General features: G+C 38.5%; 1 protein-coding gene across 7 annotated transcripts in view; it reads left to right on the top strand.

The window, feature by feature from the left end:
• LOC124721481 (acidic mammalian chitinase-like) overlaps nt 1–26333 on the top strand; it is a 205804-nt gene that overhangs the window by 100994 nt on the left and 78477 nt on the right. For 6 of the 7 annotated variants that reach the window (XR_007006338.1, XM_047246484.1, XM_047246483.1 and 3 more), the window contains 2 exons: nt 189–422; nt 17451–17666. Coding sequence is in view for 6 of the 7 variants with exons in the window: in XM_047246484.1 (XP_047102440.1) it covers nt 189–422; nt 17451–17666 (450 nt within the window). In the remaining variant the exon portion in view is untranslated. The remainder of the gene's footprint in view (nt 1–188; nt 423–17450; nt 17667–26333) is intronic. The other variant, XM_047246485.1, reaches the window with a different exon arrangement.

Raw genomic sequence — 26333 nt, 5'->3', positions numbered from 1 at the left:
TGCACCACAACAGTTTGTAGATGGAAGAACAAATGGAACAGTTGTCTTGTAGTCTGGTTTCCTGTTATTTGCGTCCTCAGTTTATGCATTGCATCTTCACTTACCACAGTCATATTACTTCCATGTGTATTTTTGTTGTTGTTGCTACAAGCGTATGCTGTCAACTTATGTTTCTTATTTCACTTCAGGTTCATCAAAGATTTGTTGTGGACACTGTCATACTATTCATTCGATGGTGTTGATTTTGACTGGGAATTCCCCGCTTGGCCTGGTAAAATTTCAGAACGCAAAAAATTTATTATTTTTTTGAAGGAGCTGCGAGATGCAGTTCGGAAAAGTCAACTAAACACTATTGTGAGTGTAGCTGTTGCAGCACAAGAGACGATTGTGGATGTTTCATATGATATTCCTGAAATGAACAAGTAAGTGCCATAATAAAGTACAAGGTTACACAACATTTGTTTTTTACATTTTTAATGGAATTCATCATATTACACATTTTTCTCATTTGCTTGTGAAGCATTATGTAACTGGGATCACTGACTGTCTACAAGAAGCTTTATAGTAGCTTTTACCTTTCAGTGGAATGTTGATCTTGCTAAATTTCAGAAATACTGAAAAATGGTAATAATTGCGCAGTCAGAAGGTATTTGAAAGTATCACGAGTTTTGTCAATGTAGCTATTGTACTGGGCAAGGCACAACAGTATTTAAGACAGTGGGCTCATATTTGAGATGCGTAAGACTGTTCAGTTTTATTTTTGTCATTATTTCCATAAATCAGTTCATGCAAAAATGCCATACCAATTTCCTGTTGCTTCACCATCAAATCTGAGGTTGTACTTTGTCTCTAATGACTGTGTTGTCAATGAGTTCAAGTATCAATCCGGCACACCATTTTTATCTGTCCGCAAGTATCATAACAGCAAACACTTCAGTGTAGAAAGATTCATTCTGCAAATTGTGGGTTAATTTCCTTCAATAACCAAAGATCCCAGTAAAGGCCAAGTTTTCTAATAATGCATGATACAAGATATTCTTGTGTGGAAGAAACATTCTAGTTGGCTTTTGATCAAGTATCAATAATAGTTTTTGTCTGGACCCAAGTATATCTTTGAACTTCAAAACACAGGATATGAGTAATCTAATTTCATCTTTTATTCCCTTAAGGCACAAAGCCAACATCTGAATATGTGATATTATTGCGCCATGGTGAAAGTTTGTATCACAGTTCCAAACTCTTTATTAGGCTTACATCAACAGTTATCTCTTAATTTAGCTTGGCCCAACAATGTATCATTTATGGTAATGGTGCATCCTTAAGAAATAATTGGCTATATTGTGCAAAAGGTGGGTAATCATACAAGTGACAGTCAGATGCTGGGCAATACCAATTGACACAGTTAATAAACTGTATAGTTCTTTACTTTTCTATGGCATTTTTGAAAGCACTAAAATTAATGCATTAGTTACATAGACACATTCCTCATTCCTTGCCCTGATCTGCTAAAAATTTATCTTTTGCATGTGTATCTGTAACTCCCACCATAAAAGACCTCTCAATATTTTGGTATTCTGAATCTTCCTTTCACCTTATAACAAATGTTTTGATGATTTTTAGAATAGTTAATTCATGGCATATTTAGGTATTCTAATTATCTTGATTACACCATCATTGCCACCATCATAGTCATAAAAGGATCATTGGAATAACTTATAAACTGTTTTCACCAAGTCGGCCTAAAATGTTTTCTTAATAAAGGTAATTTTTTCAAACAGAAATAATACTTAAGGCATATTTTTAGTTCATATCAAATGTCATCAACCCAGCAGCATTTGTAAGGCACAATAATAGCACAGATCATCATAAAATCTACACTATGACCCTCTTCTTATACTGTTTGTAATATATCTTCTAGAGACCTGAAACCAAACTTTTAAAGAAATAATTGGAAAATTGGTAATATTTCGCTTCTTAACATCACCAAAAGCCAGTAATTTGTAGAAAAAATGTATCATTCCATATATGACATAAGGTCATGAATCATATGTATGTCTCTATCAAGCAAAAGTAACCATAGCCCATGTATCAAATATGATACATCATATGTCTATGAAACTAAAATAGTCAAATTATAAAATGCTTATTTATTGCTGTTTATTGGAATTTTAAGGAATTTTGGGTTAGGAAACATTAATTAACAGAAATCAGAGTTTGTATACACTATTTATTCTTTCAAGGCTTTTCATGAAACTAAAATGTACAGTATGTAAAAATGTCAAAGATACAACCATTTCAGATACTAAATTTTGCAAAACAGTGTTCATTACATATTCTTATATAATAACATACATGATTATGTATGTATGAAGATTACTGAATTTAAGGTTTTGCTTCCACTCGCCAAGCTGTTTCATACTGTGTGGAAAGTTGTCAAGCAACTCCTTTTTGAAGTGAAACACAGGAACGCATCACAAGTCTTGCATTTTACGAACTTATGACTGGAGCAACGTCGCACTCTGCATTTGGATCTACATTTTTATTTCCAAGTGTAAATTCCTGGTAAATGCAATGTATATCTAGACCTTTTGCATGCTGATGGGATAGCTTACATAGATTTACACTTCTTTGCTTCATCTCTTTCCCTTTTGTCCAAACTATTTGGGTCAATGGGCTCCTGTAGCACTTCCAGAATTTCTGAATCTGTCAAACCTAAGAACCACATACACTTACAATACAAACACTGTTAACTTCTTAAATGTTTTAACTGTAGCCCATGAAACTGTTCACTTTCTCATTTACAGCAAATAAGATGTAGCGGGCAAATTAGATTTGTTTTGCATCATTCACACACATGTAAATATAACTTTCCTGATAATGTGCAAAATGTAGTCATACAGTTCAATTGTATCAAATTTGATGCAGTACATTTACACATGTCCTGAGACTTGTAAACATATGCACAAACTTAAAATGTGACGTAAGTTGTATTTAGACTTATTTATAGATATCGTGATTATTTCTCATAAGAAATACTATTTCTGTTTATTATCTTTTCTTTCATATGGCATCTTCATTTGTGCACAGACAATGTGCTTTTCATAAGTGCTGCCACCTTCTTGTGACTGTGACAAACTTGAAAAAATGACAAGCATGAAGCACAGACTGTATGGTACATGATACATATGGCTGCCAACTTGAAACATTGTTTCTGATTGTGAGGAAAAATATCACCCAAGTGAATCATATTTCATATGTGGGGATGCTAGAGGGTACATAAAAAAATCATTGACCAGAAAAGATTCCGAGGACCCAGTGTTGCATGCTTTCCTCATGTAAAGATTTGCGCTGTCAATAGTGAAAGGGGCCACAGTATTAACCATCACATTCACCACACTGCAGCCTTGGCTGCCCACCTATATTGGAGATGGCAATACTGAGATGCCACCAGATGTTGAACATCCTGTTGTAAATCAAGAAGCCACAACAGTGTGGGTGCCACCAGAAACCCTCACACAAGTTCATCTGGGCAGTGGAGTAGCTCCCATATCTCTTCGTTCTACACAATGCCACAGATGAGCATGGTTCAGGTCCTACCAGCCAGTTTGAGAGAGGAAGCATGCTACATTACTGGACAGCAGTAGCAGTAACACAAGAGTTCACTGAAACCACTTAACTGAGGACAGTACATTTGTTGACATCACAACTGATAGAAGCTGACCAAGACATGTGGTGGGGCCACTCCCTCCATGTTGTACCACTTTTTTGGATGCAGGGCACAATGGGCAACATTCACGTGGTGGTATCAGACTAATGCTATATAGATTGTGCAGGCAGGTGGATTTAGTTATGACAGACTACAGTTCACCTGGAATTCATCTGTGACTCTCTTCAGAATCTTACCGTGTGTACTGTTTTTGAGGCACAGGCAGATTACCTATTAGTACAGCTCAGCTTGTATTCTTATCAGTCATTCAAACATTTTCTGGTTACTGTATTTTTGCTTTATGTATCTGACTGTCGCTTTTTATTAAATAACTGTCTACACAGTTACTAAACTAACCATTCTGTCTTCGTACTTCGTACATTTTTCAATGTTTGATTTTCTTGTACAACAACTACCAAACACTTGAAAACATAAATCTCAAGTGTAAGGAAAGCACTTGTTAGAGCAAAAATTTCAAAGTGTTTAAAACGTTATGCACAGACACCATATAGTATGGGACTACAAATTTATAATAAACTAAGAAATGTGAATGTATAAAATATGTTTCCCTTAAAAATTGCTTCATAACCTCTTGGTGGAAAAGTACTGCCACTCCATTGAATTCATTATGAACAATTTTACAGACTGAATCTTTCCCAATTCACTGAAACATTCTGTTATTAAGCTGTACAAGCAATGTGATAATACTATCCAAATTCTGAGCAGTTTCAGTTATGCCAACATTCTAAGAAATTTTAGGAACGGTTCTGTAAAAGTGACTTATTAACCATCTGACTACAAATAATATATTGTTCAAATCGCACTTTGGATTTCTGCATGTTATTGTAAATTACGAGGCTATTGAGACATAGGGCTTGACTTATTAGAAAAAGAGGATGACAAGGATTTGATGTACCATCAATATTCCCAGACCCCTCTTGGAGGAGAAGGGAAAAGCCAAGGTAAAAATGACTAAGTAATTTATCATCTGCCCTAGGTGGTGGCTTTGAAACAGAAGAGGGAGACATGTATTGGCTGTGCCTCTGAGAAAAATTTATTTTGAGTTCATTAACACCATCCATTACATCCTCTAAGTAATGCTGTAACTATTGAATTGACTAAAGAAAAGTTGCAAAGCTGAAAATATATTAATGTGTAGAAGGTACCAAGCCAACTGCTTGATTAAATCTTTCTGGGAATCAACCAGAATGACATATAAGACTAAATAGATTTAACTAACAAAAGCATAAAATGACAACTGCAGTACATGATGCTTCTCATTGCATTAATGCTTCTTATAAACAATTGATAACATTTAGAATAAACACCTGATGGCAAAATTCCCTTCAATCCAAATTTATGTGATTGCGCCAGCAAAGTGAGGTGGATGTTCGGGTCAGTTACACCAAACAACACCTTTTTAACAGTAGTTCATTTATTCACCTCATTACACAAGCAAGGTGTACAAAGAACTGCCGAGGGTGGAAGAGAGCAAAGATAATCTTAGCTTAGCGTACAAAGACAATGCTCGGAGTCTAGAGACAAATGTATATCGATGCTAGTGTCGACCTCATAGGCGCCACAAAAGTAAGAAGTTCAGTTAAACTGTATAGAAAGAGTGTAAAAATAACTCATGACAATAAAACATCAAATGAATGTATAAGCACAACAATAAAAGTCTGCTGTTTGAAACCATCACAAAACTAAGCAATTCATGAGACAAATATAAAAACAGTTTTAATTATAGAAGAAATCATAGGTAAGATTACAAAATTACAGTTATGGCAGTAAAAGAATAAAAGGCATCATTAACTCTGCACTTCAACTTGGTATGCTCTACTAAAACCAGGAAAAGGCATTGATCAACTGGAGTGGCTGTACATGTTCTATACCTTGCATGTGTCACAGCAGTATATAATCACTCTCAGTATCAGACTAGCAGGAAGGGTAGAAGTCACTTTGGGAACAGTTATATTAAATAAGATACTGTGCTGGTGGAATGCCATAATATGGGCAACAGCTTGATCTAGTGGAATTTGTTGCTGCTCCTGTACCATCAATGAATCCAAGGACTTGAGAAATTCAATGTTGTTAGTTTCCAAAAGAAGTCATAAGATAGGGTGCATATAGAAAAAAAAACTTGAATTCTTGAATGAATAACAGGAATGGTTTGACAGGTGATTCAAAGTTTTTGCAGTAGTGTTGAGAAATGAGATCCAGGTCGCACTATATCACAGTGGGGTGCTTTGAATAGAAGTCTGCTATTACACTTGGTATGCATCCGGAGTAAAATTCCAATTGTAACCCACAAGTGAAAGCAGAACAAAATATGAGATGATTTATGGTGGAGGGCACTAGAGAATAGGATATGAGATGGTGTGTAACTAGCAGTTCTTATGCAGTAGAACAAAGGTTGTGTTAATTCGGCTATCTGTTTGGAACGTGGTAGTTATTTAGGTCTGCTAATAATAGAGAAGTTACACAAAGATAGAAGTTGTCATGTGAAGTACAGATATAGGTTGATCTACACTGGCAATTCTGTATCTCTTGAGCAGGCAAAGCTGTATGTGTCTGTTGACCCTGGCTGATAATTAGACAAGCTATGTGCTTGCGAGAAAATTTCCATGGAAAAGGTAAGATGTAAAGCCTGCATACTTCCCTTCACAATTCAGACAGGAGACAGGTATCTGCAAATGAAGATTAAGTTTGGGTAATCTTGAGTCAACTTCACAATAATACAGTTATAATAAGGTTATATAAAATGACAAGTGAAGGGGTATACCATGTGTAGGGGGAGGGGGAGCATGGTTGGGTTGAGATATTCATAATGATATAAAGCAAGGATTTGAGAGGAAGTAGAACTGAACCTAACTTGTTTTGTAGGCCAGTCTGTATGTGTGATACTAATATATCCACTTGGGCATGAACAGGGTTCATGTTGTAAAACGTGGTTTATAGTAGAAAAGGAGCATCGTTTCAAAATGTATAAATGCAGCCATGGTCAAAATATATGTTAATGCCTTTTCCTCCCAATTGTGATATGCTCTTTAACACTGTTGAGTCAGCTCAGGTCATTTCATATTCTTTCCCATAGTAACTTAGTGCTGAAAAACATGAGGATGTACATCACAGCTGATGGTTCAAAACATATTATTTTCAGGATATGTTTCCCATTCTCTGGTATTAGCCTGCTCTTTTGTTGGCTGTTCCTATTATTTCCATTGTGTAGCTCACAGTATGTTGTTGATTGCAAGACTACACACTTTCAGTCACCATGGAGGTCAATTTATTCATAGGACAGCGATTGAAAGGAAGTAGAATCAGAATTAGAATTGAAAAAACTAAAAGACAGTGTGAAAATGAAGCTCAGTAAGTAATATAGCCTGATGGATTTTATGAATGTTCATTTTCAGTGAAGGTTGTAATGTCTGTGCATTGACATGTTATTTGTGTGGGAAAGATTGCATAAATGCATGTCCTTATACTTTGATTGAGCTTTATTATCTGTAGTTATGACATGAGGAGACATATTTAGTTTTACGTGCTTCAACTGAGACTCACATTTACATAATTTTGAGTCATTTTTGATCACAAATAAGGCAGATTCAAGTGTAAAAGCATCCAAGTATTCTGCCTGGCAAAAGCAAAGAATAAAGTTCACATCATACTGAACAAGATCGCAGAGTCAGTTATATAATGAAAGTTACATCTCCAAATTCTGGAGATCCAAAATCGTGAATAAATAGGAAGCATTTGCAGGAAAGTGCAGTTTAAATTCCATTGTTGTGTCATGTGAGGTAGGTTACAGTATTTCTTGTAATACAATTACTAAAGTATTAAATTATTATGCTGCTTTAGAGATACCATTATCTTTCTGCAGTAAACAGCTGAGTGACTCATTATTGTAGAACATTAAGAGTTATGCACCTTATCCTTCTCTCCCCTCTGTTGTCAGTAAAAGTTAATATGAGATCAAATCTGAGCAAGATACTATGAAAAAGAAAGGTTTAATAGCTGAATTGAGAGAACATAAAGTTTGTGCAAAGGTGTTTCACAGACTTATGAGGGAATGTCCTGCTGACACAATGTTGTTTTGCTTTCATCTGCAACAAGTACAACCACTGCCTAAATTACTGATGAGTGAAGCATACTATTTGTGCCAAATATCATTTTACATGTTGTGTGTAACTGATGTCAGTATTCAGAATCCAAAATTTTATGCTTGGAATGAGACAGGCTGGAAGAGGAGCAAGTGAGGTAACATCTGGTGTTACCTCATTTCTACATGAGGTAAATTTTGATAATTTGATCACCTGCCTCAGGCTGTTTGCAGGTGGATGCAGAGGGCAAATCAAGAACATGCATTTTATCCGTGCTTTAGTTTGTTGGCTTCAAAACAAAGCACCCGCTAATATTTCTGCAATTATTGTATTCTTTGTCGTGAGAGGACATTCATTTTTACTTGCAGACAGGGTTTTGATAAGAAAAGGCTCTTTGTAAGTGCTCAGACATCATTACAACCAAGGAATACTGAGAGATTTATCAGGCTGTGGGAACTGTAAAATTTCTAGGCAGAGAATGGTTTGTAAAGGGCTACAAGATGCTTGCCAAGAATTTAAGAAATTAGATGGGATTAAAGAAATGAAGGGACTCATTCTGAAGGAAGGTGGACAGTCTTATGTCAGAATAAAGATGGAGCAAACATACAGTTTTGATGGTCCCTCAAAGTGATTTGCAACCCTTCTGAAATGAGGTACAAGGATTGACCAGATACGTGAACCTCCCATAATTGACAAAGTGAGGGTATTACCTAATGCTAAGAAAGTCGATGTCAGTAACCTGTTGAAAACAACATTGGAAGTATGAGGTTTAATGTAAGAACTGACTTATTGTAATCATAGACAATAACAATTGTAGTCAACTTCAGAATCAAATGTGCTTTTAATAAAATAACAACAGTTGTGCTACCCTTTGTAAACAAAGGTGTGGTCAAATTTGTCTCCAAGATGAAAGAGGGATGAGATTCAGATCTTGATATCTGCCCCGATATCTGAAAACCACAAACAACTATTAGTTAATTACTTTCATGTTCCATGGATCATTTTGCATGATAAATTGTAACAATGGGGAACAAGTCATTTTACATTCACATTGCAAGTTAATTTGTACATATGGTTAAATGCTGAATATTTCTAAGTTTTTTAAAAAGAAAAAAAAGATTTATAGATTTGAGTTAGTAGTTTCTACCTACCACCATCAAAATAAGTTGATTATAAATTTGCTTTAGATCCAAAGAGCTTTTTGTCCACATATATCATGAACATGCTGGCTGAGGTAAAGGAGTGGACTCTACTGAAGTCATTTTGTCTTTAAAATGAATGGACATAATAATGATGATGTAATAAAAAGTTCTATATACACTGTTGACACTATCACAGAGGAGCACTGCAATGAGCATCATTGCAGTTGCTCAAATGGGGTTTCTCACATATGAGAGTGTTTGAAAAGTCTGTGCAAAGGCTTTGAGATGGCACCACCGGGGTGTATCGAGGTTATGTTTAGTTGTAGCATCTTTGGAAAGAACACACACCAAGTTTCAGCCATATTGGTCTATTTCTTTGTTTTTGGCATTTGTGTGAATCAAGGAAGTCGAGTGATTGTCAAAAAATGGACGAAGAAGAATTTTGTGTGGTGGTTAAACATTACTTTATGAAAGGCAAAACGCCTCAGGAGACTAAAGACAAGCTTGATAAAATGGTGATTCTGCACCTTTGATTAGAACAGTTTATAGGTGGTTTCAAAATTTTCGGAATGGCCATATGCGCACAAGTGATGCTGAACGTTCTGGACGCCCTGTGGAGGTTATGACTCCAGAAATCATTGATAAAATCCATGATATGGTGATGGATGACAGAAGAGTTAAGGTTCGTGAGACTGCTAGTGCTCTGAATATCTTGAATAAATGAGTACATAATATTTTGAATAAACATTTGGACATGATAAAGCTATCCGCAAGATGGGTTTCACTATTGCTCACTCTTGACCAAAAACAGAATCGTGTGAAGTGTTGTAAGGATGGTTTGCAGCTGTTCAGGAAGAATCCACAGGAATTTAAGTGTCGTTTCATCACTGTGGATGAAACATGGCTACATTACTATACTCTTGAGACCAAACAACAATCTAAACAATGGGTTATCAAGGGGAATCTGCACCAAAAAAGGCGAAGGCAAGTCCTTTGGCGAGAAAGGTTATGGCGACTGTCGCAAGGGATATTCCTCACTATAAATAAACTGGAAGCAGTCTTGATCACTTAACTTTTTTTAATGTGGTGACCGGTTTCGATCTTTTTATCAGATCATCTTCAGACCTACAATAAACAGGAATTGATATGAACATATAAAGGATGAAATCATATATTCATAAAGCAGTAAATAACACTGATATACCATGAACATCTGCCGGAGGCAGTGGCGCATGTCAACCCTCTTGTTTGTGGTTGGTGGTGTACCACAACATGAAGTACACCAGCTGCTAATTAAATACATGAAGGCCCACCCACATTCTCCGGCATAACATCATGGATAGCCAATCACGTAAGTTGCATCTCTGCTGCTTGAGAAAGTAATGTGGTAGTTACTATAAGCCATTATTACCATCTATAAGACTTATAAAACATGTTAAAATCTTATAGCTTACAAACTGTATTGTAAAAAGGTAATTACTGCAACCTAAACAGTGTAGCCCTCTATCATGTACTGTTATCGACCAAAGCAGAGATGATGGCAAGGACGCCACTGTAGTAACCATGGCTACCTATTCATCTTACTAGGGCCAAAGAGGCTACCTGTGGAGAAAGCATCCTGGTCACTCTAAGGTTTCCAGGGAGACCCAACAGAGGTCGATCAGTACATAACATGAGTAAATGATATGCCTATGAGTTCCTGTTACCATTAAAATAACAGGAATTCATGTGGATATAATTTACTCATATCATCTACTGGTAAACCTTCGTTGGGTCTCCCTGGCAACCTTAGAGCAACCAGGACGCTTTCTCCACAGGTAGCATCTTTGGCCCTAGTAAGATGAGTAGGTAGCCACGGTTACTAGAGTGACATCCTTGCTATCATCTTTGGCCCTAGTAAGATGAGTAGGTAGCCATGGTTACTACAGTGGCGTCCTTGCCATCACTTTGCTTCGGTCGAAAACAGTACATGATAGAGGGCCACGCCGTTTAGGTTGTAGTAATTACCTTTTTACACTATATTGTATAAGCTATAAGATTTTAACATGTTTTATAAGTCCTATAGATGGTAATAATGACTTACAGTAACTACCACGTTACTTTCTTAAGCAGCAGAAATGCAACTTACATGATTGGCTATCCATGATGTTATGCCAGTGATGGTGGATGGGGCTTCATGTATTTAATTAGCGGCTGGTGTTCTTCACGTTGCGGTACACCACCAGCCACAAACAAGAGGGTTGTCATGCGCCACCACCTCCGGCAGACATTCATGGTATATCAGCGTTATTTACTGCTTTATGAATATGAGATTTCATCCTTTGTATGTTCATATCAATCCCTGTTTACTGTCGGTGTGAAGATGATCTGATAAAAAGATCGAAACTGGTCACCATATTAAAAAAGGTAAGTGATCAAGACTACTTCCAGTTTATTTATAATAATTGCAGAACTATTTTCTTTAAAATTATAATCCTCATTGACTATCTGGAAAAGGTTAAAACTATTACAGGTGCATATTATTCATCGTTATTGGACCATTTAAAAACCGAGCTGCAAGAGAAACACCGGCAATTGGACCACAAAAAAGTCATTTTCTATCACGACAGTGCATCAGCACACAACTCAGCAGTTGTGGTCACAAAATTAATGGAAATAGGATTCGTTGGATAACCTACCATCGCCTGGATAATGGTTTGCCATGCCGCAATCTGTGCAGTACCACACGGATTCCTGCCACGTGGCTGGAACTGCGTTGTTCACAGGTCAACCTCTTCAGCATCCAACCAAGCCCGTGCCTGTCTTGGTTCAGCATCAGCACATGCCTTCCTGCTTCAATACCTCAGCCTGCAACAGGAACAATGGCTTGTTATCTGTGCCTGACCTCCATCTCCGTCCTACTGGTATGCCTCAGTGTTTTGTGCCACGACATTCACCCTATCCGCACACTGATTTGAGTGAAGTGTCTACGAACAGTGAACATTCACACATTCCGCCCAACTTTTGACATCATTTTCCTCACTGTGTTTCTGGACAGCCCACACCTCCACAACCTCCCTGCAACACAGGTGAATCCGACTCTGATCGCATGTTGAGTTTTCCGCGGACTGGCACGCGTTTTCAAACTTTGAAATTTTTCTCACTTGTCGCCCCCGCACCGGCTCCAGTTGAGCTTCCACTCCCGTTCTCAGCACATCTCGGTGCCTCATCCGCATCGGTCTTCCGCGACACTTCAGACACTTAAATCCAAGCACAGCCGCGATGTGTCGAACTTCCGCAACCGCAATTGACACAGTATGGTGTCTCACCCGCATTGGCCTTCCACGTCGTGATGGATTGCGTTCAACCACAATGCGTCACCTTCACGCTGCCACTGGACCAGCTGTCGTTGCCACATACCCTGGAGACACACTCTCCTGGAATACTGCAGCAACAACAGCTCGTTTCAGGCAGTGCCCCAATGAATTCAACTCACCCTGTTCTTCCAAACATTCTACAACACTTACCGACGCTGCCGCCATTCAATCCTGACAGTGCAACAACCTGGTTCAAAATTGTGGACGAAGTGTTCGACCATTTCAAACTCAACGAATCAAGCAGATTTCTGTGCATTATCACCCACCTGCACGACCAGGAGGACTTGATTGCTGACCTGGTCGATGCCCCGGAATCAGCTACCCGGCACACTCTAGCCAAAAAGACAGTTCTATGTCGGCTTGCGTGCTCAACTGAGACAGCAATATGGCAAGTGCTCCACGTCGAGCAACTAGGCAACAACAAACTTTCACAACTTTGGAGGCAGCTACGGGCCCTGGTCAATGACGATCTACTCTCTGACACAGCTCTCCTCGCTATCTGGACAGGTAAACTACCTCCCCACATCCGCTTTACTCTGGCTCATAGGTCTCCCGAACCTGTCGAGCAATGAATGACAATTGCTGACAAACTACATGATGCATCACTGCTCTATTTTGCCAGCCACTGCCTACCTGACAAGTCTCAGGTTCAGGGTCCTCATCCCGCGGCCGGACATAGCCGGGACCGCACTGTACTGACTGTTCCACTCGCTCTGGGATGCAGTATACAAACAGCTGGGACATCACCAGCTCCGCCCTCGGTCACGCCCCCTCCTGCAACTGAACTGTCTGCGGCCACCGATTCTCAGCCACCGCCTCTGGCAATGAACTTTCTGTAGGAAATGCAACCGCACTACCCATACTGTTACTTTCACACACGGTTTAGTGAGGTGGCACGGAACTGCAGACCACCCTGCTGCTTCCCAAACCCAAATCGCAGGTAGGTCCGGGTGCCGCCTCCTGCGCACAACATGACATGCACCTCCCAGTGCTCCATTCTGTCCGGGAACAATCAGATAATTACAGATGACTTTATATTAAAGACATTTCGTCGGGATACTTTTTCCTAGTGAACACAGGCGTCGATGTTTCGCTGCTGCCTACGTCCTTAGTGTTGTTGAACATCCGCCCTCATCATACTTCACTCCAAGCTGTGAATTCTACTAAACTACAATGCTCGGGTTCAAACTTCCACGTCATCTCACTCTCTGCAAACTGCAAACTCGAGTGGACTTTTTTAGTGTGCAATATTGAGGAACCTATACTAGACATTGACTTCTTGTGACACCACAAACTTTCACTGGACCTAGTGTGAAACACCGTGTATCATCACCCGTCCAAAACTCACTTCCCCTGTGCTCCGTCAAGCAAACCCCGTTGAGTGTGCCTACATTGTTCGGGCACTGGGTTGTCATTTAATGCCTGCAGCATAAGACTGAGTTGGTCAAGTTCATTCTTCTTGGCAAGTTCAGCTGGTGGTGGAGATTGGTGCTAAAGATCACTACACCTGTTCTTCAACATCTTTGTTATCACCCGATGTATTAGGTCAACATGGCTGCTATCTTTTGCATACTTGGTCCAACAGTTCTGGTTGCTATAAAATGCTGTATCACTTCTCTTACTACTTGGTTTATGACAGAGACAATGTAGTGGTGGTCTTCCACAACTTCCATAGGGATCACATTTGAGAGTCAGTCATATGTATTTTGTCCATTTCTGTTCTATTGCATTTCCTCAAGGCACTGGCATCACTTGATGAATTCCTTGGTTATTGTGACATCCTTTAACAGTATAGCTTAGTACATGCTTTCTGCAACTTCTTTCATTAAGTGTGAGAGTTTGTCATCTTCTGTCATATTTGGATTCATAATGTGGCATAGTTTCAAAACATTTTATGTATAGGACTTTGCCATTTTCCCATGACATTGGGCCCTGTTCTTCAATTGTCCTTGTGCTAAGTGGACTTGTTGCTGATTGTTGCCAGAATTTTTTTTTTCATATTGGCCTGGAATTCATCCCAGCTACTGAGCTTCCCTTTGTTGTTCTTGAACTACTGCTGGGCTGTGCCATCCAAGCAAAAGTACTCATTTGACAAATACATCATGTGAACCCACCTGTTGTGTTTGGTGACTTGTTGAATTCTTTTAGCCATTTCTTCTGGTCCTGACTGCCATCTCTGGAGAACACTGATGGATGCCTGATGTACAACTGATTTACTGTTGACTTGAAATCCACAGGTTTCCTGAATGTACAGACCATGGTAATGATGCACTGTTTGTATTCCAGTTCCTGTTTATGTAGATGACAGCTATAACTTTACCTAATTTGAGCCATGGTGGTAATGTAAGTCTTTTGAAGCACTTGGCATCTCCACCAAACTATGTCACATCATAACCACATTCAAACCCAAATCTGAAAGCATGTTTGTCAGTGAAATACAACACTTACCACTGAAAGCATGTTTCTTTTGAACACCAATGTACAGCCAGAGCAGAAATGAATTCCTGGATGGAGATTACAGCTATTTACACAAACATAGGATATTCCAGAATATTGGCATTTGTAAAAAGATTCCAGAGTATACAAACATGCAGAGGCGCTTGATATAACCGACGAGGATTTTCAGATCTTTAAAGATGATTGTTCTGTGAATTGGCGTACTCTGATAAATGCACTCACGATTCATCACAAAAAAAGCATTTCATGCTCAAAATCTCCATCATGAGCAAACTGTAATAGCCTGTTGCAGTAGTAACATCAAGTAACAGTATCTGAATTGGTCAATTGATGCATTACTGTTATTTTCTAGGATTTCAATTTGAATTTGTCCCCAGCTCTGTGAATAGATGCTACTGAAACATCAGTCTGAAGTGCTGAATAGTGCAACAATTTTCTTATACTTACTTCCTGTGTGGCTCCTAAGTCGTCTAGTTCATTCTCAGCTAAAAATTATACATGTCTGCTACACTATCTGAGCAAAGGGCAGGAACATCATACAATTACTGGGGTCTGCCTACAGGTGTATTAGTTCCTGAACCAAACCAGAGACATTGCTTCTATCACACACAAAACTCCCTATATTGCATTTTCATCTTCAGCAAATTCAGTACCATCAAAAGATGAACCTGATAATTTATCCGCTCATGTACATGAGCCATTTTTTACACTACATGGACTTGGTTACTGGAATAAATTAATACAGTGTCATGTTTTGTTTCAGAAGAAGATGGGAATGAATGACCATTTTTATGACTGAGTATTAGAGACAGTTGCTTTGTGTATGCCTTTAAAGTCAGAAAAATAAGTTGCGCCTCCCAGCAGTTGTTTGTGTTCCATTTTAATCGCACACTTTAGAACCCTCTTGTCATCGCTTACATTCAATTTTACTTCTTTTCAGTAGGTGCAGTTGTGAGGTTACATACCTGCAAACCCTTATTTGCACTCACTGTTTCATTAAAGAGTGTTTGTTGAATTGTTGTAAAACTGGTGTTATGGGAAATTTACAATTATGTACACCACACAACTTTTAATTATTATGGCTTTCCTACATTTATTGTCACTAAAGGCAGTAGGATTACCAGTTCCAAATCTCACAGAAAATTTGTTTACACAGGTTGACACGTTCACCTTGCTACTCATCCATGTGGTAGTGAATATACACAGTACAGGCACAGTTGAATTCCAAGACAACAAACATCTTACAATAGTGGATTAAATTTATGTAGGTGATGGGTACACTATGTCTTTTAGCCAATAACACAAATAAATGAGTGTCCATGTTGACACAATACGTAACTGGATTCCAAATTATTCATACATTTGCTGAAAGGAACATTTCACAAAAGGTAATACTGATTGCTGGCTGGATTTTATATATTAAATAAGTCACATGGATATATTGAGCATGCAAATATTGGCAACAGATGTGCTTGTTAGTGGGATCTTAAGTGAACTTGTTGCATAGATGTTGCCATAGTGCTCGCTAGCTGGATATTATTAAGGAAACTTCCTACATTATGTTGCCGCTATGATTTTTGAGCCCAAACTAAAGATTTTGGGTTGGAGTTTGCCTTATAAAGACTGACATATGGACATTTTAGTATTTCAGAAACTACAATGGTGTGAAAAACAGCGACATCAATTTTTTTAAATTTAGATGAGCTGTATGTTACAATTTGTAATTTAGGTAACGAAATATATGGAGGATTAGTAAAATGGAAAACATTATTGGACCAGTTTGTTTACCTACATTGAGAATAACCCATTTACAAGTTTCCAGAAAAACTAAATGCGCTATTTCAATCTGCATTTTGAAAGCTATAGCATGAAAAATAAATCTTCATGAAAGACAACATGGTCAATGGCTTGAAAGGCACATAATTTATATGTACTACACAACAACTAGATTAAAGTTGAAAAATGAGAAGGGAAATAATTAATTGTTAACAGGGGTGAAATAATAGGATGTAGAATGCTTCCATCTTGATGCATTAGAAGGATCTACCTGTCTCTTTCTCTCTCTCTCTCTCTCTCTCTCTCTCTCTCTCTCTCTCTCTCTCTCTCTCTCTCATTTTGTTTTTGTTTGAAAACTGGTTTTGCATGCCATTTCCCATAGTCTTGTCCCAGACAGTTCCCAAAGAAAACTCAGGCCCATTATTTAATTTTGTTACCTACCCACAAACTCAGCTGGTAATTGTCATTTTCTGTGTACCTGTTTGCTACTCAGTGCCTTTAGTTTTGTGATGTATCCTCATAGAGAAATTTGTGTTCCATTCAGGAATTTCCCTTGCTATTGTCATTATAGTAGTCAAGTTTTATAGTTACAACTTTTGTCTACACTGATTCTGTAATTGTAATTAAGACCTACTCATGAATTTATGCTTTATGCATGTGTAACAGATTTAATTACATGTGTCATATGCTACTTTGCTTAGGCTCACCATATTCTTATCATCAATATTTATTATGTGAAAATATAATGAATATATGATGTAAAATAATAATAATAATAATAATCATTCAGCAGTTAATGATAACAGTTTTATGTTGTAAATAGTTACATAATTCAGTCTTTAAAATTCTCAGGTCATCTAATACATGCCTATGAAACTATTGTATTTACACTTCTTATTGGCTTTTATTCTAGATACATTGATTACGTAAATCTCATGGCATATGACTACCACTTTTATACTGAGTATACCCCATTGACTGGGCCTAATGCTCCATTATATAGCCTTCCAAGTGACAAAGGTTACATGTCCACACTCAACACAAATTGGTCTTCACTTTACTGGCATGATAGAGGCATGCCTAAGAACAAGATCGTCATTGGAATACCAACTTATGGCCATTCCTTCTGGTTTGTATCACGTAATTTGTAGAATGTAGAAAGTCTAAATATAAAATACGGGATATACAATCTGTGAAAGTTCTCTCTCTCTCTCTCTCTCTCTCTCTCTCTCTCTCTCTCTCTCTCTCTCTCTCTCTCTCTGTGTGTGTGTGTGTGTGTGTGTGTGTATGTGTGAAAGCAACAATTAATTCTCAATAATGCTTCATGTTGTTGTCGGCCTAATACCAGTTTCTGTTGTTAGTAATTAGACTAGTCTTTATTATCTTTTTTTTTTTTTATATAAATTGTTGTTTCCTTTTTTGTTTTTCCATTTATGTTGTTTTGTTTGTGTAATGCAGTTAGCCTAGAGTACAATTATGTGAGTCTGCACATGACATAGAGTTTCAAATAATGGTGGTTATAATTAAAGTGCAACTGCTCACAGAGGTCCAGTGTCAGCTGTAATTATTATAAGGCATTGAAACTTGGTAGATATTCTAATATTTTAATGTAGGACTGAGTTATACTAGAAAAAAATTAGATCCTATTTTGGCTGCCAAGGGCAGTCTAGTTTTGTGAATGTAAGAAATATATAAATGTTTCAATATGTAATAGAATAGGAACAGGATTTGGGCAGGAAAGGTCAAACAACTGCGTAAGGCATAAAGTTGATTTTATTTTAAACTGCCACTTTCACAATTTGTTCAAAATGAGCACCGGAGATGTCAACGAGATGCTGCATCCATAAACAACAGTTGCTCACAGCAGTTCTGGTGGAATCTGTGCAACATGTCCTGTATACTGACCTTCTGATGAGATAGAGACAGAATGTATTAATGGTAAATGTGTTCTTTTAAGTGTCCCGAGAGCCAAGAGTCACATGGATTCAGATTCGGTGATCTTGCAGGCCATGCATCTGGAAAACCTCTAGAGATAACACATTTGTGGAAGATTGTATTAAACAGATATTTCACTGGGGAGCAACATTAGATGTTGCCCCATCTTCCATGAAAGTACTCGTTTTCACACAGTAGCACTCTTCCAAAGTAGGAAGGAGGTTTTGATAACATGTGAATGTCATGGTACACCTGACAGACCACCTGGGTGTATTCTCTTCTGAGAAGAATGGACCGAGAATACAGATGCTTGTGAGTTCACACCACACAGTCACATACAGCATGTGCATTGTCTCTTCATGCACAACACATGGTTTAGCAGTACCCCAAATTTGGCAGTTTTATGTATTCACTGCACTCTGTAGTCTAACATGTGCCTCATCATTCCATAGAATACTGCCCGGCCACATGTCATCGACTTTGATCCATGCCAGAAACCAAAGAGCAAATTCAGAATGTTGCTGCAGATCATGAAGTTTCAGTTGCTGCACTATGTGGATCCTGTATGAGTGCCATTGTAAAATAGACCACAAAACTTTCTGTACTGTTCACTTTAGGATGGACAATTCTTGTGACACTGCATGAGCACTGGCACCACCTGGGCCTTGTACTGCCTGGTCAGTTACAGCAACAGCAACCTCATCAATAACTTCCACCAGTATAGCACACTTCCTCTTCAAGGTGCCACACCCAGCTCACCCGTGTTTTCAAGTTTTATTATAATCTTCTTTAAACGATTCAGTGACATTGGGCCTCTCCACAGACCTTTAAGTCAGCAATACTCAGTGCCAGATTTGCATCTCATGGCAAAAATTGGATCTTTTTTCCCAGTGCAAGTCAGTTCCACATTAATTCATTAGCATATCTACCAAGTTTTGCTGTCATATGATAATTACTTAGCAAGTCAGTTCCACATTAATGCATTAGCATATCTACCAAGTTTTGCTGTCATATGATAATTACTTAGCATATCTACCAAATTTCACAGACTTAAGATAATTACAGTCCACACTGGACCTGTGTGCGAAGGCTGCACTTTAATTATAACCACTCAGTACAATACTGGAAAGTCCCAGATGAAATACAGACAATGAAATAAATGAAGAAAACCATTCATCATAAGAATGCGATGGAGGAATAAAGAAGGGATGAGGAGAAGGGAGAGATGAAGGGAGGGAGAGTGAGAGGTGGGGTGGGAGAGGCAGGAAGGGAACAAAATGGGTATTTGGGACCAGTGAGACATGGATAAGCACATGTGGCACATGAAATAGTAGGTGTGGGTTAAAGGGGAGCAAGACTGTGGGATATTGGTGTAGATTAATAGATAGAACAATCAAACTAAAGCAAAGTGAAGGAGTTGTTGGGGGAGGGGGGGGAGGGACGGGGGGGAGTTGCCTAGGACAGACGTGAGGGTGGATGTAAGTGTGGTACTGAAGCTAGTGGAAATTAAAGCCAAGGGCATTATTGCAGGATCAGAGCGTGTAGTGTAGAAAAAATTCTCATCTTTGTTTTTCAGAGAATCTCGTATTAGGGGGTGGGGGGTGGTGTTACAGATGGAACTAAATTATCTCACGTTGCAGCTACCACATCAAATATTTTAGTCTGCCATGATTGATTTTGAGTGTGGTGAGCTCTGGTTTCTTGTCCTAGGCACGGCTGGCATAAGAACTGCCCACCTGGCAGCTAGTGTGTCAGTCATTCAATATGAGAGGATAATACATGTGCACCTTGTGTATGAGAAAAGGTTCTGCAGTGACTGAAGGTGCTTTTCTCATTGTCAACGCTTAACAGAGAGGGTGGTGAGATAGGCACCTGCCAAGAGTACAGCCACATGACATGCACAAGAGCTGACCATAAAAAATAACAAAGAAAAAGAACTAACTAGGAGGGGTACATGAGTTCTCCTAACCCCCACCCCATGTTTCTATCTTCTACCTACAGTAAATAGCCTTTCTCATGGCCCACGACATTAAACACACAATTTTGTCACAGTATAATTTCCTCAAATCAGCATAATAAAGGAACAGTTACTACCAAACAGACACAGCTGCCGACTACACTGTTCACTTGTCTTCAATAATGGAGCTTTTGCTGCTACTGTGGTATGGTATTGTACAATATGAAAAGGTTGGCAAATGTGAAAAATAAAAAAAAGGTAGTAAATATGCTATTTGACTGAAGAAAGAGGGGTGACTTAGTGACTGTGAAGGTCAAAGTGATCCAATGTCATGAAATTTTGTAAATGTCACAACAGTCATTGAGTGCAAATACTTGTTTATTCAATCACCAGTTTCAATTATTTTGATCATCTTCAGCTTGCAAGCAACAACATTACAGGCATGTGTGGTTACTATTATATCATGATTTTACTCTGTGCAACAATGCCACTTACCTGCTGTATGTTTTAAATGCTTTCCCTGTTAACTTCATGAAGACGGATCAATCTGAAGATGATCAAAATGATCAAAACTGGTAATTCAACAAATAAATATTTGTGATCAGTGACTGTTGTGGCAGTTACAAAATCTCATAACTGTAAGTTTCTGATTTTTACTAATTTCTGCTAACTGAGGGCTGGAGCAAGATGCGATGGCAGTGGAAGCAAGCAAAAAAGATGGATTGGATATGTAATTTATTTGCCCCTTGATTCAGTTCGTCTGCGAAGAAAAAACTTTTGTGTGTGTGTGTGTGTGGGGGGGGGGGGGTAGCATCACAGCTTTGGCATTTCTGCAAAGTGTGAAGGATAACCTTGGTATAGCTCAGGCAAAAAATGTGTGTGTTTCAGCTCATAGTTTAGCACTCTCATTTTCAAAAGATTATGACTCAATTTTCATTTCACAAACACATAAAGACACACCTAAAGCAATGAGCAAAGAATACATGCTATTTATTAAACAGCTATTAACATATTTCATTTATTTCTTAAATGACTCCATGTTGATTGCAACTGTTAATTTTTAGTTTCTTTCTGCAAAATGAACAGTTGCAGCAGTATGGAGTCATTAAAAATATTCTTAGCACCGATGGACCCAGGCTCGTAGAAAATCATCACCCCATGAAAATATTCCATTTAATCTTACAGAGAAATGTCATGTTCAAAGCAGGCCTTCTACTTGGGAAAAAGGAAATTTTTTTACATCACTCATTTCTGTTCTACTAAAGTATCAATTTTTAGAGTGAAACTACTTGCCATCAAACAGTCGGGTCCAGTCATATCTTCATCAGTAAGGACTCTCAAAAACTTTGATTTTGTTAATTTCAGTATCAAAAACACACATTCACATAAGTAAGTGGTTACAAACATACCACAGACTTGAGCAGCTATTTTAAACAACTGCTGGAACTCTTCACGAGGAAAATTCTTGTAGAAGATTTCTCAATTTTCTGCCGTATGAAATGTCTGCATCAGCATATGATTGCGCTGAAAGTAAGTGCATTCCAACTCGCTGTTTCTTCAATTTTTTTCAGATTTTTTCATGTACAATTAATCTAATGTTTGGAAACTGTACACAAGAGCTTTTTGATGGTTGGTTTACACACAACAGTAACTTTATTTTGAAACCAAAAATGGTGTCTAATACTTCTGTAATTAGTTTACGTTTGCTTCGCAAAGCTGTGCTCAAGACATTCAGGTCCTTGATCAGGTCAGTTAGGAAAGCTAGGACACCCATAGGGAGTCATAAAGCTCCTTTGCTGGTTTCATATCAATGAATAATGCTACATTTTTATGTAAGTTGAAAAAATATTTACATATCAGTAAAAAAAAAAGTAATATTTGCACCATGGGTTGAAGTGCGAGTAATCAGTTTTAAGAACCGTAATTCCTCCTCAGCTGTTTCCTTCCCAGTAGTTCTGTTTTGTTACCACCAACAAGACCAACAAAAGACAACATTAATCACACAAGTTCAAATGACTGTTGCTGCTCACATGTTGGCTTGAAACAAATGTGACTAGAGGGATATGGGAGGTGAGAGAGAAACTCACAGCTGACAGAATGGGGGAGAGCTGGAGGCAAGCAGTGGAGCCACAGTAAGTGCCTGAGCCTGCAATACTGCATACATCCAGGTCGATTGTGTCAGCCTTATTATAAACTCTCTGTATGTCTCAGCCATTACCACTGAGTGAAACAGATTACAGAAACCTAGTGTTACTTCCTTCCTTTCTCTTTTGGTGATACAAGCCATGGTATGCACTGAAATTAAACCTACAAACAAAGTATACGAGGTGGCCATACATAAACAATTGACATCCATCTCCTAATATGGCCATAGTATTGGTACTTTTTCACCTGTGTGAACTGTGAAAGTCGGCCGGGGTGTCCGAGCAGTTCTAGGCGCTACAGTCTGGAAACGCGCGACTGCTACGGTTACAGGTTCGAATCCTGCCTCGGGCATGGATGTGTGTGTTGTCCTTAGGTTTGTTAGGTTTAAGTAGTTCTAAGTTATAGGGGACTGATGACCTCAGAAGTTAAGTCCCATAGTGCTCAGAGCCATTTGAACCATTTTTGAACTGTGAAACTTGAAAAATAAACATTGGAAAATGAAATAGTCACTGCCATGATATTAGAAACTAAGTCTAATATAAAAAAGGTATTTGGTGCTTTAAGTTCTGAACTTGGTACCAGGTGATGAAGTGTGGTATGGTATTTATTGTAGTAAAGCAAAGATACAAAACTGTACAACACTTTGTGAAAATATTTGTGTCAAGTGACATTTTCTCTTACTGAATACACACTGTTTTTGTACACAAATCAACATGCAGTTAGTTGCACTTTGAATGACACCGACTCAGTAGTAACATCACACAGGAACAAAAAATTTCTAATGAAAAAACTGCCCAATGCACTCAAACAGTACAATATATTCAAGCATGGCAATCTAAAAACCAATATTATCTATTTCAGTATGATAATTAAATGACAGTAACCATAGAACTCTGCTATGACATGATGTGTGAAAACTTTCCTAGCCATGTATGTGCAATGTGACTAGAAAGCATAGTTCAGATTTTCTTATGAATTAGTACCAAATATAATCCTCTTTAATACCATAACTCCAAAAATATGATTTTTCCAAACAGACTGCTCCCTCTAAAATTAAGTCTAGTTTCAACTACTGTTGCTTTGCTGTTTGCAATTCTGATGTGCAGGGAATGAAAGTAGTGACAGCACTTGAAATGAAAAATATGTAGGGCATTAAACAGCACATACATTCCTTAAATATTTCACTGACACACAGCATTTTCTATGCGTTGTGGTCCCAAATACTCTTGGCATCAAATATAACAAGGCAATAGGAAAGTAATTGCTTTTTCAAGATGCTTGCTTGCATGAAGCAACTACACAGCTTTGTCAACAGGGCCAAATAGGGTTAGACAGTTGTTAACAAAAATATATACACCACCACAGATTAGCAACTATTTGCAATAATTTATTAAAGGAAGTATTACACTGCTTAACTTTAACATGAAGTTGGTGCATGCTGTAGCTTGGAGTTCATTTGCATGGAGCTGTTTTTAACTCTGGTCTAGTCCTGAAGCCACTGAATGATAACTATTATCAGTTGTAAAATGTCCAGTTTGGCTTCTCTTGGTGGTGAATGTTGTCACTATTTGAGTTAAGTATGACAAAAGCATAAAAAGTAGTCCTTGCCATGTGGTGGCGTCTGTGGGTGTTAGACTTAACACACAGCATTCCTGCCCTGGTGAGGGAGGGGAAGCTGATGAAGCTCACTTCATTACCTGCATGCTTTCTGGTGCTGCCGATGTGTGAATTATGGTAGGAGCACTCCATCAATTAGCAAAGTTGGGAGCACTTCCTTGCAGTAGGTGGAGATGCCCAAGATGGCTGACTGCATTGGGGTCATGTAAGCCTGTAAAAGAAAACAGCCTATGAGTTCTTTTTGTAATTGCATGTGCATAGTGTGGCTTCTCTTGGTTCCTGCGTGGTACAGCCACATTAATGTGACCACCACCTGTGTTCAACATCAATTTAAAATAATCACTCATGGACAGCAGGTGACAGCACTAACAGTTGCGTGATGCAGAAAACAGTGTAGCCCTTGTCTTATGGCAGAAACAAAGCAATCTATCTAACATTTAAAAGGGTGTGATCATTGGTCTTTGGCCCAAGGGTGGAAGCATTTCCAGTGGCTAAGTATGTAAACTGTTTGTGTGCCGCCATGGTTAAAGTATGCCTTGCATGGCAAAATGGCACTATCCAAAACCAATACCGAGGTAACTGTGGTGCATCATGTGCTGTAGATAATAGGGGTGGATGATGGCTGTGAAGATGTGTACAGACAAATGGGCAAATAGACATGCAACTGTTGATCAGCTGACAGCCCAGATGAACCAAGGGACTACCAACAGTGTCGTCTCAACAACCATTCAGCAAACATTGCTGCATATAGGCCTCCGCAGCAGGTGCTTTGTCCTTGCACCCATAGTGACTACTGTTCACTGGCAACAAATGACAGAATTTGTATGCCAGTACAGCAAATGGATGTCCACTGAATAGGAATCAGGTGGCCTTCTCAGATTAATTATGTTTTATGCTCCATCAGACTGAAAGCAAATACCCTTTAACAATTGTTGGAAGGGTCCAGGCTGGAGAAGGGAGCATTTCTGGGTATCTTGACATTCTGGAGGGCTCACTGGATCAACACAAATATGCATCTATCCTTGGGGACCATGTCCACCCCTACAAGCAGTTTTTTTTCCTCAGCACAATGGCATCTACCAGCAGGACAATGCAACATCTTACACAGCTCACAGTGCACATGCGTGGTTCAAAGAGCACCAGGATAAGTTTAGCATACTACCTTGGCCACCAAACTCTCTTGAATTAAACCCTGTTGAGAATCTGTGGGAACACCTTGATTGGGCTATTTGCACCATGGATCCTCAGCAAAGAAATCTAGTAAAGCTGATCAAGGCTCCACATCACTGTTAGTACCTTCCAGAACCTCATTGACTCTTGCTGCATGTTTTGCAGTGGTCTGAACTTTAAAGGGTGGTTATTCGTGCTTTTAACAGGTGGTTGCATTAATATGACTGGACAGTATATGTTGCGTTGTGATACCATTATTAGTTTGGACTTGTTCTCTAGGTTTCTGAGCGATTGTATCACTTTGGCTGATAGTCACGGTTTCTTTCCTTGTTTGTACATGGTAATGAGTACTTGATCTTTGGTCTTGATTGTAGTATCTGCTTGGTCTGTGGATGCACATAAGGCTTTAGTATTTGCATCTTAGAATCCAATACGGCCTGCCATGTAATTTTTCTGCTGGTAATTTTTAATCATATGGAGGGCCTCAATACTGTGAAAGAAAAATTAACCATGCATTGTCCTTATCATATGAGATTTGAATGTTCTTATCAACATTTCAGAAAATCAGTTTGCTTTAGGGTAAAATGATGCAGCTAAGAAATGTGATATGCCACTTCATTCACAGAAAAGATTGAATACTTATGATGAAAATTGAATGCCATTGTCTGTGACTACTGAATTCAGCAACCCTTTGGTTGAGAAAACTCTTGACGAAACTTGGAATGCTTTCATAGAAGCTATAGATGACATTTGTATCACATATGCAAATTCAGGAAATACATTTGTGACAACCAGCCAGTCACATCCTAAAAATGGTCCAGTCTAGTCTATGTCTAGATGTGACCAGAGTTCTGATGCCTGTGACCACAGAAAGTATTTCTGTGGGAGAGCTGACTGGTGTATCTGGCATAAGTGGCATTTAGGCAGCATCACTTGTATATCTTTATCAATGTTTTTCCAATAGTAATGCTC

Source organism: Schistocerca piceifrons, chromosome X, assembly GCF_021461385.2.
Source record: "Schistocerca piceifrons isolate TAMUIC-IGC-003096 chromosome X, iqSchPice1.1, whole genome shotgun sequence".
Classification (NCBI taxonomy): Eukaryota; Metazoa; Arthropoda; class Insecta; order Orthoptera; family Acrididae; genus Schistocerca; species Schistocerca piceifrons.
Note: the sequence above shows the minus strand (reverse complement) of the source record. Positions and strands in the feature narration are given on the sequence as shown.